Source organism: Podarcis pityusensis, assembly GCF_964106645.2.
Source record: "Podarcis pityusensis genome assembly, chromosome: 11".
Lineage (NCBI taxonomy): Eukaryota > Metazoa > Chordata > Lepidosauria > Squamata > Lacertidae > Podarcis > Podarcis pityusensis.
Window position 1 is genome coordinate 31,921,758 of NC_138036.1, and position 16,344 is coordinate 31,938,101.

Sequence of the window (16,344 nt, forward strand, 5' to 3'; positions counted from 1 at the left end):
TGTAGAGCAGTGGCGTAGCGTGGGGGGTGCAGGGGGGGCTGGCCGCACCGGGCGCAACATCTGGGGGGGGGGCGCGCTCGCACTCGCAGCTCTCTGCCCCTACCTGGCTCACTCACTCTCTCTCACTGCAGTGCTGGCTGTGCGAATCCGATCCGAGCCGCTGGGTCGCCGCCCACTGTGGAGGGGGTGGGTGCCAGACGTGCGGTGCGGAGAGAGAGCGAGGGAGTATCTGGGGGAGGGACAGTGCAGCGGCCGCCCAGTGCAGCGCTGAGCGCGGGAGAGAACCACACCAGACCAGCCCAGGCAGCAGCAAGAAGAAGCTGGCAGCGGCGGCAGGTTAGGGGTTAGGTGGCGCAAATTACTTGCCTTGCCCCGGGTTAGGGGGCGCAAATTACTTGCCTTGCCCCGGGTTAGGGGGTGCAAATTACTTGCCTTGCCCCGGGTGCTGACAACCCACACTACGCCGCTGTTGTAGAGGGATCTGTCTGAATGCAGTTGAGTGTCTGCATGGCACTTATGAATGGACAGCTGTGTTCGTTTAGATCTCTATCCACACATTATTGGCTACCCTGCTTTTCAAGGCTTCCCAGTGGAGAGACCTCTATGAACATATAGTTCCTGTTGTTTTGAATCATACAAATGATTGAGATGGGGGTCTGCTGCTGAGATCTTGCTCCTCCACTAGCTTTCACTCACCATAGCTGCGATATCTGAAAAAAGGCGTTAACTACTGAGGTGAATATGGCAATAGGCCACTGCTATTTTAAAAAGCAGATAAGAATCAGAATCTAAGTAAAGTGGAGTGAGTGAGAACTTAAGTTTGTTCTGAAGTGGACATTAGAACTTGGCTCTCTCACATTCCTAAGTATTATTTGTTTCACTTAATTTTTCACTGGTACATTTGAAACCACTTTGTGTTAAATCTGCCTAACTGGAAGACCTGTTGTTTGTTATACTTGCTCTACAAGCATTATGGACGCCTTTCTAAACAAAGTGAACACAGGGATAGTATAAGCTCATTTTTCATTTGAGAAACAATTGTATGTGTTTGAAAGAGAGAAAAGGATTATTCCTGCCCTTTGTACAAAATGTGAATTGTAGGCTTGAAAACTCCTTAATGTTAATTGCCAGCCTAAACTGTAGATTTGGAAAAATCTTAAACAATTGACTCAATAGTCCATTGCCATCCATTGTAAGATGTTTCTGTGAAGCTTGTTAAAGAATGATTATCTGTCCTCAGATTCCTTTGTAGACACCCGGAAACAAAATCATATACACATTGTCTCTACTGTTTTTTGCATTGTTGCCAAGGAAACTTCATCACCCTATAAACAATACTTGAGGCTTCCTAATGGCTTTTTGTGCATTTATGAAACAAATGAATGGTCACTTTATTCATGGGTACCATGCCATTTTCATTATTCTCATAGGGAAATAGAAAAAAACCCTTTGCAAAGTACATATAGAGAAGGACCTATTCCGCATTTTACATGGATGCAACTCTTAACATGTGTTTTCTATTGAGGAATATGTTTCACTTCTTGAACATGTGGAAAGTTTGTCATCTGTTCCTTCAGGCACTATTGAAATGTGAATGTCCTGCCATTCTTGCTGCAAATGTTAGCTAATTGTCACCTCTGGGGAAATAGCTGGACATAGTGAGAACTTTAGTTCCAAAACAAATGGGCCAATGCTCATAAAAACCAAATTCAGAACAAATGTGGCATTTGGCACCATTAATGCAAATAGCCTTGTATGGGCAGAAGCTTTTGATGCTTCTCATTTTTTCTCTTTTTGTATATGTTGCTTTTCAAACAAATTTCACAGTGGTATAGAAATTTCAAAATTGTGCTTTTTAAAGATTGAGGTACTACTGCCACCACCACCACTACTAATTTAGTATATTAATAGCATACTACTTTGAGCGCTTTCTCCCTATTTCAACACATCCAGTCTCATGAAAGCACTGAAATTGCAGGGAATGTCCAGTACTTTATCAGGTGTGATTAGTGTAAGAGCCATTTTTGGCACATTAACACTGCAGTAGAAATAGTAAAATGAAAACACTCCTCTCAAAGAGACAGATCCATCGTCTATGAATAACACCACCAAGTTACACTGAATAGAATCTCCTATACACACATATTTTAATCTCTTCCCCTTTTACCAGGTCTGTCACTCCTGAAATCGCCATCAGGTTGTCAGAAAGGATAAACAGTCAGTCTGTGAGCACTTAGAAAAGGATGCTGTGATTACTAAGATCCAGCATGGGTTTCTCAAAAACAAGAAAGGCTGGATGAATTTCATTTCTTTTTTTGATAGAGTTACAAGCTTGGTGGATCAGGGGAATGCTGTGGACGTAGTGTATCTTGATTTCAGTAAGGATTTTGTCAAAGTCCGCTATTATATTCTTGCAGAGAAGCTGCACCAGACTGCACTCCTTTCCAGTTTCTGAAGGGGGCGATGCTGAGCTACAGCATTTGTTTTTCTTATGTGGCTTAAGGCTTCTGACATTGGCTAAGCATTGCAGGAAGAAACCACAGGGGTGGCGTATGAAAAGATCCTTGGTGAAATGGGTTCTGACCACTTAATTTGTCATTGTAACTTTATTATGTTGTTTCATTGGGAAGTGGCTGAGTGAATGTGGGAACATCATCTCCTTTTTTCTAATCTAGCCTTGCCCTTTTTGGAAAATCAGCAGAACATCATAATAAACTTACAAAGCAAAGGTAACATCACTTATTTTGGGTTCAAGTTTCTGGAAATTACTGCTCTATGTATCTAATAAATATTTTAGAGGAACATTTTTGAAATAAGAGAAGTAAGACTGTTCTGTTCTAGTCAGTGACCCACTTTTACACGACCTATATTTAGAGAAGTAAATATTAGGAACTAAGCTGGTGGGTCATTATCTCTCTCCTACTAAATGAAAAAATGTACTCTATGACCAATGATTTGTGGGGTTAGGTGGGGGGGAATGGGTCATATGGAGTCACAGATCTAGAATAAATGTGTATTACTGTGACATAAGCAGTTACAACTGAATATTTAGTGAGGTCCATGATTATTATCTGCTGTGGAACCAAATGTTGGTTTACTCATTCATTCGGCTTTACTGGCATAATTTAGACAATAAAAATCATTCTCCTAATAATGTTTCTGGGCATCAGACAATATAGGAATTCAGAGCTACATCCCATATATGTGAATACAATGGAGAATCACAGTTACGTTACGACTTTTTTGGCATTGAGTGTTCCAAGTATCTTCTTAGTCGTTTAAAACCAAATTCAAATGTTACCTTTACAAGGCCATTGGATACACAGCCAGCAGTCAGAATCACAGTTGATCAGATAAACTGTCCTCTGCAGATCCCTTGTTCTTTTCATGGCGTTTACTAGGTTATATAGCAGTGTTAATCCTGCAAGAATGTTATCCTTAGTCACATTATGCTATTTTTAGGCACCAATTGTTTTGGGGAAAATATGAGAATAACTGTTAGAGAACTACCAGCACAGACATTTTTTCAGTACCTATGTTGGATGAGATACCATGTTCTTTTGATAAATGCTTTTTAAAAAGTCAGGCCCAATTTATGCGTGCATATTGAAGGTAGTAAAGTGCTTGTGGGTAATTTCATTACCTCAGTTTCACATGGAAAGCCACATGTAAACAGTCCAGAGTGAGAAATAATGGTTTCATTACTCTCCATTTTAACTTGGTTCCCTCCCTCTTCATTTCAAATTAAAATGGTGCTAGTATGAAATAAATATAATTTTTCCACCATGCAATTTTTTAACTTGACAGATTAATCAGGAAATGAGCTGATTTCAAGCCCAATCCTATACAATATTTATCAGATGCAAGTTCTCTTGGGAGAATTACACCTAAGCAAGGGTACATAGAATAGTCTTATTCTGCATAAATCTCACACAGTAAAGTTGACAGCAGTGTTTTCCTGAACAACACATGATGAATACATTTTTAAAGTATTATTAACATTTACCATATCCTTGACTCCAGTGAGATATTAACAACAGGTATTCGTTGAAGAAAGGATACATTTCTGACTACTTCCTTCCCCTGAGTTCAGCACATAGCCAGCTGTTCAGGATTCTCCATTAACGTTGCCAGTAAAGTGCAACATGTTTTAGCTTTGAGAAGGCTTACTTGACCTTTCTACTTCAGTCTTCAGCACATATATAAGTAACTGATTGTGCTCACTTGGGCATTCCTAAGTATCAGGACGCTGATGCTCCTGAATGCCATTTTGACTTCTGCCATGTAAGCATTTAGGGAGGAGTTCATTTTAGCACCAAGTTAAAGTCCCTTAGCGGCACTAGCAGAATGGCTTGCGTGAGAGAAAGTGCAGGAAGCCAGGATATTTGTGGATAGTTGCACAACCAGCCACAAGAACTATGGTATTTAGACTTTGGTTTTTCTGTGACCCTCTTCCTGGAAAATGGACAGTGACAATAATTTGCACAACTGGCTGCACAAGAAGCTTCTGCTAGCACAATTGGTGCATGGGTTTTCATTTTCTTCCACCATTACTCTCACCCTTGTGCTGGTGGTCAGAGAATGTTGAATCTTGCTTGGGAGATGATTAACCATTGGGGAGAAATGATGTAGGAGTCTTCACTAACCAATTTGTTCAAGCACAGGGAGGAATCCATGGGCTGGATTGATAAACCCGAGTAAAGGTTTGAGACCTGTTATTGAGTTCACTTATCCTTAAAGCTTCATTATCCCAGTAATCCTACCACTTCACTGAAGGATGCATTTTTGTATTTATCTCACCCTACCAGTCCTGTATGCAATGCTGAACTGTAAAGAGTCTTAAAGGATTTTTTTAGGGCAAGATTTAATGCCATATAAAAGATGCTGAGCTCACCAGAACCTCAATTTCCTCATTTTTTAGTGGTGTGTGCAGGCTGCCAGAGTGGAAAGATAGTTTTGGTATAATACCCACATAGAATGTGTGAGAGAGTGGGTGTGCATCTGTGTTCACAGTTTTCTTGCCAAAAAGGGCAAAATTCCTTGATTGAAGGCAGCATAAGAAAACATGTTTTGGCATATTGATATTAGTGAATAAATAATGATTCGGAATAGGATTGTGTGTTTAATGCTAAGAAATACTATGAGATTTCTTCGTTAAGCCAGATCTTAAAACCATAAGCTAGGAACAGTTTATGGAAGAGGGGACTTCCAAGAAAGACACTGCTATTGCCAAGCCTGACGCACAGCAAACCTATATACTTTTTGGGCAAACTCTTCCAAGGTTACATTTTTAGACATGGGATTAAGTTATGGGATCATTCCCATGACTAAAAAAGGCAAGGTGGAAGTATTCATTTAGTTAGGGAGAATAAACATTAACAAATTCCTTGGTTTATCCTGCAACCTAATGATTGTTTAAAATATCAGGTTAAGGAGAGCATGCTAGAAACAAGGTCTTTCTTTTGGCAAATCAGTATACCCCTGATTAAAGATACATTCATTAACTGCTTAGGTGGTTAAAGAATTAAAAAAACGTAATACAGTGTCATGCTTGATCATTGTCAATGCTTGGTTGAGCACAGTGCAATTAAGAACAAACAAACCGTCAGTTACTTTGTGCCCATATGTATGAAAAGGTCCTCTCTTATATTAGCAACATTTATGTGAAGAGCCTCTCCCCCCTTAATGGGTTTTGATGGTGGTTTTCAGAGTCTGGTCAGGCAGAACTTGCTGTAGAATTCAAGGAGGGACATACCTAATTGTGCAGTAGTGTTTCCTCTCTGGACCCAGCTAGATGGCAAGTTGGATTAAGCTTTGTTACGCTTTCCCATAGTCTTCTCAGCTTGGATTGGGCCTCTTCCCCTTTGACTCAAGTTATTCTGCATAAGGTTCAGTTTATTTTGTGCAGACTGTGGCAGGCTTGGATAGGCAATATTGAAATTGGGCCTTACTTGATGCCCCTTTGGAATAAGAAGAGTTGCTCACATAGCCGGGGAAAAATACAGCTATTCCAAACCAATATTGAATAGGAACTTGTAAGGTTCTTCCACTCTCAGAACTGAAGTCTTGTAGTACCTGACGAGTGCATGGCGAATCAATCTCTCTTGGTGATTTTCAATGGAAATGCTATTTTTGTCTTTGAAAATTGTACCACATGTGCTAATAATTGCACAGTATACATGCATGCAGATTCAGAGACAGAACAATCTAAAAAAATAATAATGCTGCCTTTATAATTTTATAACTTTCTTTTATCTATGACACATCTCTCACTTAATCACCATAAGCAGCTACTTCAGGCCACTTTCTCCAGCGCGGTTATACTGACTGCAGAGGGACTTATTCAGAGTAAGCGGTTTGAGGATTTCAGCTATAGTCTAAAAATAAAAGTCTTGGACAGCTGAATATTAACTAAAGCTGCAGAAAGAAATAGCACTGCCATTGTCAACATTTAGGACGTGTGGCATTAATTTAAACTTTCTTAGAACTGCACTAATATATATATTAAGACTATTGCAACCATTCTACACAATCCAAAACCATATTAACAGTCATATTGAAAATCTACAGCCAACAGATGAGTGAATAATAAAAAACAAGGCTATAATGAATTACAAAGAGAAATGGAAGACATAAGAAAAGCGGAAGAGATGCTAAATTCTATAACAGGAACCACCACCACCCCTCTGAAAGTGACAGTAAAATAGGAGCACAGGTGTGAAAAGCTTTGCCTTTCTTGTTTTGGAAAAATAAAATTGAGAGTGCTGACGTGGCATAAGATTATAATTTAGACAGAAGTGAGGATATTGCTGAGGTGCTAATTTAAAACATTGGAGGTCAACAAAATATGATTAAAGAGCCAGTGGACCACTGAGCCAGAAGATGCATTAAACTGAAATGAATGAATGACTTTTCTGAGCTTGGAAGAAGCATTTGCAAAGCTGTGATGAAGCCAGAGTGGAGAATGTGAGGATGCTCCCTCTGGCAACATCCACTCTGCACAGATGTTTCTGGTCTCAGCCAACAATTCTGACAGTCTGAAATGGGGCCCTTCAGACAAGAATTGGAACTTGAGAAGATTCTGCTAATTAAAACATTCATCTGCTTTTCCATGCTCTTCTACTGGAATACAGGCAATGCTGTAAACCAAGTTCTGTAACTGAATCTAAAAACTCCAATACCAAGACTGACCACCCAACTTGCTTGACTTTCAACTCCTTTCAAGCCAATTGTACAATAAATAAGTTCTTCTTTAGCACTGCCTTCAAGAAACTGAGTTGACTAATAATTTATAGCTTTATACAAGTTTCATGTGTCCTTAAAAAGAAGAAGGGCTTACTGCTGCAAAATCTCTCTTTCCCCCAAATCTCTCTTTTAATTGTTGAAGAGAGGACAAAAAGTGTACTTTGATTAAATGTGTTTGTGTGAAAGACTGAATCAACAGAAAAATGTTCAGCAATATATTCCTTAAACTTTTAAACCACAGCCAAAGATAACAGTGCTTTGAAAAGGATACATCAGCTAGGAAACATTGTGAACAGGACTTCAAAAAACACTGACTTTCACTCTGACTTTGGCCAGCCTGCTTACAAATAAGTCTGAGAGGGGAGAATAGAATAAAAAAGTTAATAATTTTTGCATAGCTTGGTTTGTTTAAGTGTATGTAGTGGTAGCTATGTTTCCCCCCCCCCCCCCACAACTAACTTGCTGACATTGGTCAAATTCCAAATTCCATCTTGCCAGAGGGAGTAAAACTGTTAGCAACTTTCAGAGGATTCAGTTCTTCCCCAGATGGAGGGATCAGAGATTCATCATTGATAGTTGAAGGCTGCATTCATACAGCAATTATTCATAAAATTTGGAAGACTAAACGATGCTTTGGCGTAATCATGCCCCTCCTGGCAAGCTGACAATATGACTGACAAGTCATCAGTGGCAGGGTCAGCAAGGTCTATGGTTTATATCACAAGCTTCTTATCATGTGCAATACCCTGAGTTCTACTAGGTAAAAGCTGGAAGGTTATAGAGAGCTATGGCAGGTCAAGAAAATAGTGTAGTCAATAGAAAGCTAAAGCCAGGGACCAAAAGACAACCCGCCATTGGCACAGTTGAGAACCAACAGTTCTCGACAGATCTTCATCCACTTGAAGCTGATGCTACCCATAAAGGTAAAGGCAAAGGTAAAGGGCCCCTGACCGTTAGGTCCAGTTGCAGACGACTCTGGCCTCTCTCGCTTTACTGGCTGAGGGAGCCGGCGTACAGCTTCTGGGTCATGTGGCCAGCATGACTAAACCGCTTCTGGCGAACCAGAGCAGCACACGGAAACGCCATTCACCTTCCCACCAGAGCGATACCTATTTATCTACTTGCACTTTGATGTGCTTTCGAACTGCTAGGTGGGCAGGAGCTGGGACCGAGCAACGGGAGCTCACCCCATTACGGGGATTTGAACCGCCGACCTTCTGATTGGCAAGCCCTAGGCTCTGTGGTTTAGCCCACAGCGCCACCCGCATCCCTCTGATGCTACCCATATAGACTTATCTAAACCTTGATCGTTCCGCAATTGCTGACCATTCCTCATCTATGTTGTTGCCCAGTTTAGGAGGACAGGATTATCCTGAAGCATAATTTAGTCTTCCGTATCCCCTAAATGAGAGCTGAATGGATATACACTCTTTAGATGGCTTGCATGCATTTCTGATCTCTTCATCTGGGGAAGAACTGAGACTACTGAAAATGATTGACAACCGCCCCTCTCAAGCCAGGTGAGGGAGAGGGAGGGGTGTGTGTGTGTGGGGGGGGAGAGATGGTGTCCTCCAACCCTCTATCAGATTGCTAGATTTCCAGTGGTCATACATTTTATGGGGGGAGAGGTTGATCAAAGCAGTGAGTCCAAATGGAGAGAATTGCAGTGAATCTGGACCCTAGGTGATGTAATGTGTGCTCTGACAGGAGCAAAAGAAAATGAAAAAAGGTAAAAGAAAAGGTACAGATTCAAGCTCTGTTCATAAGGCAAATACCTATGAGGACTGAAAAGCTGATGATCACAGCCAAATTACAAAAACTGTAGCATGAAGAAGGTATTTAATGTAATATTATAGAACTCCATGCTATGCTATACAATACCATTCCATCCACCCATCCACAGGGGAACTGTTAGGTTGTGAACAACTGTTCAATGTTTTAGAAGAGAACCTGGTTTTAAAATTATCTAAATATGCTAAATCTGTAGCAGAATCATGTTGGAGCATTGCATCTCTATAAATTGCTTCTTTTGTGTGTATTATATGTTTTAAAGCTTAAGGAGATCAATGCAGACTTGATGTAGGCTGTTGTTGGCTACATGTATATATGTTTATGTCTTTGGGTGCCTAAAACAGATGCTTTTCATCAGGGTTATTACCTACTATAAATGAATTATACTAAACCAGTAATCTATGTGTCTCCCAGGTGAGAAAAGTAACCCAATGGCCAGGAATTTTTTAGTCTCATTGCTGCCCCACAGTAGAGGGGCCAGTTTTTCAGTTTATAATTTTGAATTGATTGGTTAAATGTTTTGAACTACAGCAGCAGAGAGTTTAACAAACAAACAAAAAGTTTCAGAATTACTGAAGATGGTATTGTTTAGGTAAGGGGAAAAAATTATTCCTGAGTTTTTCTCATCATGGTAGTTTGTTTTGCTGCCATTGCTTTCAATAGCCTCGGGGGATTGATTGGTTTACTGCAGTATATGAAGACAACTCCACAGTCTTCTACTTTTCCAAGAAACTACTATCATGGGGTAAAGCAGTTCTGGGAACTTTAGCTGTATTTGGATATGCCTGAATAGATCTCAGGGCAGAGTGAAAATTATAGTCAGTATGAAGGGTTTGGGCTTCTTCCCTTGTATTACAGGCCTCTCAGTTACAATAAAAGCTCTCCAGACTTTCATTTTATTAAAAAATGCTGGAGAGACAAAACTAGAGAAAAGGTCTCTATCTTTCATCTCTGTAATTAAAAAATGGTGTACCCTAAAATAATCCTGATGTTAAAATAGCTTGTAATACCTTTACTTCAGTTTCATTAGCCCATAAAGCAGGTTGTGTGCAAAGCAAGGCCAGTTAGCCGTGACCTTGGTCAGTTCATTAAAGGAACCTCCAGATAGCAAGTCCTTTTTCCCACATCCATCTTGCTCTCAATGCAGTCATACCTACCCACTGACTTCATATCCCGACCAAACATATCTAGATGCTATCATCGCTCACAGAGTCACCCTAGACCTCTGCATAGTATCCAAGATGTCCCAGATACTGTCAGTCTCCTTTCCCTCCATAGCTTCTGATAGAGTGTTTCAAATCTTTCTGTCACCTTGCTACATCCTTCTCCCAGTGAATGTTGTACTGCCACTAGAAGGCCATGCCCTTCAAACACTGCTGCTGAACTATTTGAAGACCTAATTGATTTGTTAATTTTTACTAAGCTGTCTATATTTAAACTCTAAATTTTCTTTTCTAACTTTCTAAGGAAGATTAGTTTATGATAGAACATACTGCAGTGGCATGTAGTTATGTGTGTGATATCATCAATACTTTATTCACCTAATGGTTGACAATTTCCTCTTTCCGTAGACACTAGTATCTCTGTTTAAATAAGCACTTTGAAATATTTATTTTGTTTCATTTCGTGGTATCACAACACTTGGGGAGGGACGACTCAGTACAACAAAAACAACAACAACATGGTAGTGAAATATTAGAAGTGTTTAAATAGCTGGATACTAATGGAAGCACATGGGAGCATTTGATCTATTTTTCCTTTCAGTGCATTTGGTTTTACTGTGACAGTTGATGCCCATGTCAAGTCAGTTGCTAAAAATATTATTAAAAGCTCTCTTTCTTTGCAGATCCAGTGCATGAAGTTTGGGATTTATTTGGTTATCATGAAATAGACGAGCCCCCTACAGATACTGATTCAACACAAGATGAACCCTGCACAGCAACGCCGGATGAGGAATCTGCAGAACTTTTAATTTTGGACCCTTTATTCTACCCAGAAATATACAATCTTGGAGAAGATGATGACGATGAAGACTGCGAGAATACTACTGATGTCACAACTCCACCGGCTTTGCAGTTTATCAATGGAAAGCAACAGGTGACTACAGCACCTAAAGATAGAAATGCGGAAGAAGCAAGGAGTGACCAGATTGAAAGTTTACCACATTCCAAAAACGTAACGTTTTCACACATCAATGATACTAACATAGTGTCTGAAAATGAGATCTCTGCCACAATGCAGCCAAATGAATCTGCTGAAATTATAGGAGAAGCCACTACGCAGAAGCTAACGGCAGAATCTATCATGACGGAACTGGCCTTTAGTGGCGATTCTGAAGTTTCTACTACAGATACAATCCTTGAAATAACATCTCTACATGGCCAGCCTTTATCAGACACTACAGAGAAATCAACACAACCTGGAACAGATTTTCATCAAATCTTAAGCAAACATCCTGGCATTTTCTCTGTAATTAATACAAAATATTCAGGAGCTTCTACTACCATGCCTGAGTCAAACAGTTACAGCTTTTCACACTCAGTAAAAACACCTCCAAAAGAAGCTTCTGAAAGGTTTTCTACTACAACGTTTGCTCCAACGTTTGCTTCCATAATCATAGAAGACAGCACAGCACTTGAAAATGTTCTACAAGATGAATATAAATCAACAGTTAGACCAGATGCACTTCTTACTGCTGAAAGTTCAATAGAAACAACCAGAAGTCCTAGTTTGTTGAATATACCAGAAGGCTCTGGAGATGTTCAACAAGAGAATGCTAAACCTACGACCGTGGTAATAAAAATGACAGGAACAGAAAAAAATCCTGTTCAGGATATTTTCTCAGATCTTGGCAGACACAGCCCTACAAAAAGCAGCCCTAGTGCTTCACAGGCTCCTGCATCTTTGTATAAAGACATGAATTCTACACATGAACAGAGTTCTGTAGAAGCTCTTACTACCCAAACTATTCCTAAATTAATGTTGAACTCTACCAAAAATGCCGAAGAAGTGAGGGATGATAAGGACGAGATTAAAAGCACCATTTCCTCAACCAAGGAGTATTCAACTACTGTTAAAGCAGAAAAGTTGCTGTTCAGTAATGATAGCGTCAGATCTGTGAGCCAAGAATCCATAACTCTCACTAAAACAGTATCAGTGACAGATGCCTCACCTCTCAAAACTAAAGAGGCCGCAGAGAAGATAATTCCTGTAGATGAAGAATCTGGGGATGGATCCACAGATGTTTGGAGGAAACCTGGCATGGACATTCTTTTGGGGGGTCCCACCAGCAAAGTGGTAAGTACTGACTCCCCATTTATTGACCCAGGTACTGAAAAAATAGATGTTATCACTATAGCTACTACATTGAGTTCATTACTATTGAGATCTCAACCTGGAAGCACAGACACACAAGTGAAGGAGCTAGACATTCTTGACACAGATTCATCACCTTTGGAATATGCAATTATTATTGATCCCACAATGCAAGTGTTAAGTACTGAATCAGACAGAAAGGCCACGGAAACTAAAACTGAAGTGCCAGTATCAAAGGGTATAACTGATAACCAAGGACCAGTAAAACATGAATTGGATGCAGTCACGCAATTGCCATTGAGTGAAAAGTCTATTCTGGAATCAAATGAAGAGATGATAACATCTTCTACAGCGATTGAAACGAAAATTGACTTGTTTGAGACATCTAGTGTGGCATCACCTGTAGAGTCAACTGGAAGTGGAAGCACTACAATCCTTTCTGTCAGCACTCCTACACCATTGAAAGATAACATTATTCTGCAAGAGAGAGGTTCTGAGTTTTTAATAAACGAAACAATGGAATCTGCCAAACCAGAAAGCACTGGACACTTTTCTCCAACCATTTCTGCTGAGATAATGGACCTGGTGGATGTGGGCTCTGGAGAGGAATCAGGAGATAACAGAGGTAGTGTAGTACTTGTGACTCGTGGTCCTACAGAAAGAACAATAAACACTAAATTTCCATTGATTGAACAAGGTTCTGGAGACATAGATTCCTTTACAGAACCTCCTATAAAAACAACAAATGAAAACAAAGGTAGCAGCGTGACATCTAGATATATGCTGTTTACTGATGCACCTCCAAAGTTAGACACACATAGTCATCACACCACCACATTCACTTCAGTGAATGCAGGAATTACAAACACTGAAGGAGAAACACCAGCTGAATCGGAAACAATAGCTTTTACTACAATCCCTCCTTTAGAAGATGAAATGAATTCTGATGAAGAACATGCTGCTGAAACATCAGATGAAATGGTACAGACCTTTGGAGTGGCAACACAAGAATCTTTCATTAAAAGTAAAGAACCTTTAACTGGACAGACAGGAATTTCAACTGTTTCTACATTTATCCCATACATAGAAGAAATAAAAATTGATGTCACACCTGGAACTGACTTTGTGCAAAAGAATCTCTCTTCACATGATAAGATCCTCACGAGTGAGTCTGAAACATTTCCAGATGAACCTGTAAGCCATTCACCAGCAGCTGAAGATAAAGAACAGTTGGCACAAAATGCTCACCCAACTGAGAATATCCACAAGCCTTCCTCCATGTCTACAGGGTACAAGCCAGTAAAAAAGGCAACCAGTAATGCTCCATTTTTTTCGGAACAAGGTTCAGGAGATGCAATCTTTACTGTTCCATCTACCACTGTGCCTATAAGTTCTGCTATATTAAATGTCAATGCAAGTACATTAAGTCTTGACATTCTTCATCCTAGAAGTTCAGAAGCAAGTACTTCAGAGGAAAAAATAAAAGAATCTGATACATATCCCACTGAAACATATGAGGATTTCAGCAATGTTAATAAATATCCATATACTATAGCAGTAGAGTTGCTTGCAGGAAGAGACAAAATAGCCCCTAGTGCATCTACCTTAGATACCAGGGTCATTGGCACAGAAGTACCTACTATAAAGCAACTCATTCTTGAAAATTCTCAAAACCTAGAAAATAGCTATCAGGAGAAGGAAAATACAACATTAGAAACATTGGTAGCTACTGATGGAATTTTGGAGGAAGCTTCTCACGTGGCGATGTATGAAGACACAACTCCTGTTCCTGAATCTGTTCCTGGAAGGCCTACTCTTGGAATTGCTAAAGAACCTAAACACACCTCGAAACCTGAAATGATGAGAATAGCAATTCACGAAGGATCTGGAGACGGTTCTGGTTGGCGGGACACCATGGAAAAATATCCTGAATCACCTACCCAGTTGCCAAAAAGAGTAATACCATCATCTCATACACCTGGCAAAAATAATTCGAAAGTTGTGGACCTTGCTGAAGCAGTGAATGGATCTGAAATAGAATTAGTATCATCACCCACCCACGGAGAAGAAAAACAAATGCCACCAACCTCGGATAGTGACTTTTTAGAGACATTTGCAGATGAAAGTTCCACAAACAGCATAAAAGACTTTGAGGAACTTATCCCACTGCCTGGTGACAAAAGGAATTATTCGGGGGGTATTTCCAGCTTCATTGATGTAGGCCATGGAATAATATCTGATGAAACAACAATTATAGATGCTGATGACTTGAAATCAAATATTGAAGACATAGGTGGACAAAGAACTGTGGGCTCTGAGAGACCCTCAGTGTACAGCGTTTATACTTCTATAGCAGAAATTCAGACTGCCACACCTACAATTACTTTAGCTGTTGATAAATCAGATGGCTTTGGAGATGGTCAAGGGAGTTCTGTAACCAGTACGTTCATATTCAGCAAGCCCATGATATCTGATCTAACACCAACATCAGATGATGTGGGCTCAGGAGATGCCACACCTTTCACAACAGAAACTGGTGTTACTCAAGAGCTGCCCAAAATAGCTGCATTGCTTCCAACTATGCCACTTCTTGTTAGATCTACCACATCATCACCAACCAGCTCCAAAACTGATGAAAAGGACAAAGAATTAGAGCTGGATACTAAACATACAGATTCCAAAAATACAATAGAAGACAACTCTGAATTACAAACATTGTCAGACAACCAAGCAATAGCTGATGAAAGTGAAATTGCTTCTACCGCAGACTCTTCAGGAAAAGGAGAAGTAGATATGGATGAAAAGAAGCTCGTGGCTCCTACGCCGCCATACCTACCCATTGAGCCATGGCAATCTTTGACAACACACAAATCTGAAGAAAGCGCAGTTACTGTACAACTTGCTTCCCAAAGTGTAACGAAGTCAGAAGAAACAACCCAGGAGGTCTACAAAGGAACGAAGGAAACGGAAGCCACAGAATCCATAGAAACAGATCCAGAAAAAATACATTCTGCAACTCAAACTCCAAAGTTGCCCGTGACTGTCTATTTACTCAATGGAGCTTCTGAGTATCCTGAAGACATAATGCCAAGTACTTCATCATCAGTTGACAATGACAAGCATGATTTGTCACCAGTACAAACCTTTAGAGAAGCTAGTGCTGACATCACAGCAACTTACAAACCTGCCCTGAAAGAGTCTTCAGGAAGCACCGAGTTCCCATTAGCATCTTCTACCAAACTGGTATCAGAAGGCAAGACCACTGAATCTGTGCCTAGTTCTGTAACAGAAATGAAGGAAAAGCCAGGAAGTTCAACAGAAGTGATTATTGTCGAAGGAACCATTGCTCCTGGAGAGTCTCTTTCAAAAGAAGCTAAGCCAACAACATTTATAGTTCCAGGAACTGACATTTTAGAATCTAGTTCAGAAGAAGAAACTTCTCATGAGAAGGAGCTAAATCAGTTAGATGAAAATAGTGCTGATGGAGACTTACCATGGATACGCACCACACCATCTCCCATTCCACATGAAAGTAAAACAGGTGGAGTATTTGGGACTGATGGTGAAGCTGATGTTTGGCCAATTTCATCCCCTCCATCAGTCGACACAACTGTGGAAACCCAGACTGCATTGGATGGGCAGAAGAAGCCAACAACTGTTTCCTCTAATGCTGCGACAAAAAAACCAGGCTCTGAAAACACTCCCGAATATATTAAGCAGGCAAGAACCACAGGGGGCATAAACAGCATTGAACTTGTAACACCACCACTTTTGCTTCTGGATGTAACTAATGGATCAGATTTCCTGATTGGCACAGGTGGGGGTTCAGTCGAAGGCACAGCAGTTCAGATACCAGGTAAGAGTTAAATTTTCCACTACTGAAATGTTCTTCACTCACATGAAAATATTGGCCTGATGATACAATATAGTAAACTCTGAAGATACTACTGTTAGGTCTCACAATACATTTTTCATCAATCTTTGCAATCTCAA

At 40.2% G+C, this 16,344-nt stretch overlaps 1 protein-coding gene across 2 annotated transcripts in view; it reads left to right on the forward strand.

Annotated features, from left to right (window-relative positions):
• The window catches only part of VCAN (versican), a 129,826-nt gene that overhangs the window by 69,887 nt on the left and 43,595 nt on the right, over positions 1-16,344 (forward strand). For both annotated transcript variants that reach the window (XM_080972154.1, XM_080972155.1), the window contains exon 8: positions 10,883-16,207. In XM_080972154.1, coding sequence (XP_080828280.1) covers positions 10,883-16,207 — 5,325 coding nt within the window. The remainder of the gene's footprint in view (positions 1-10,882; positions 16,208-16,344) is intronic.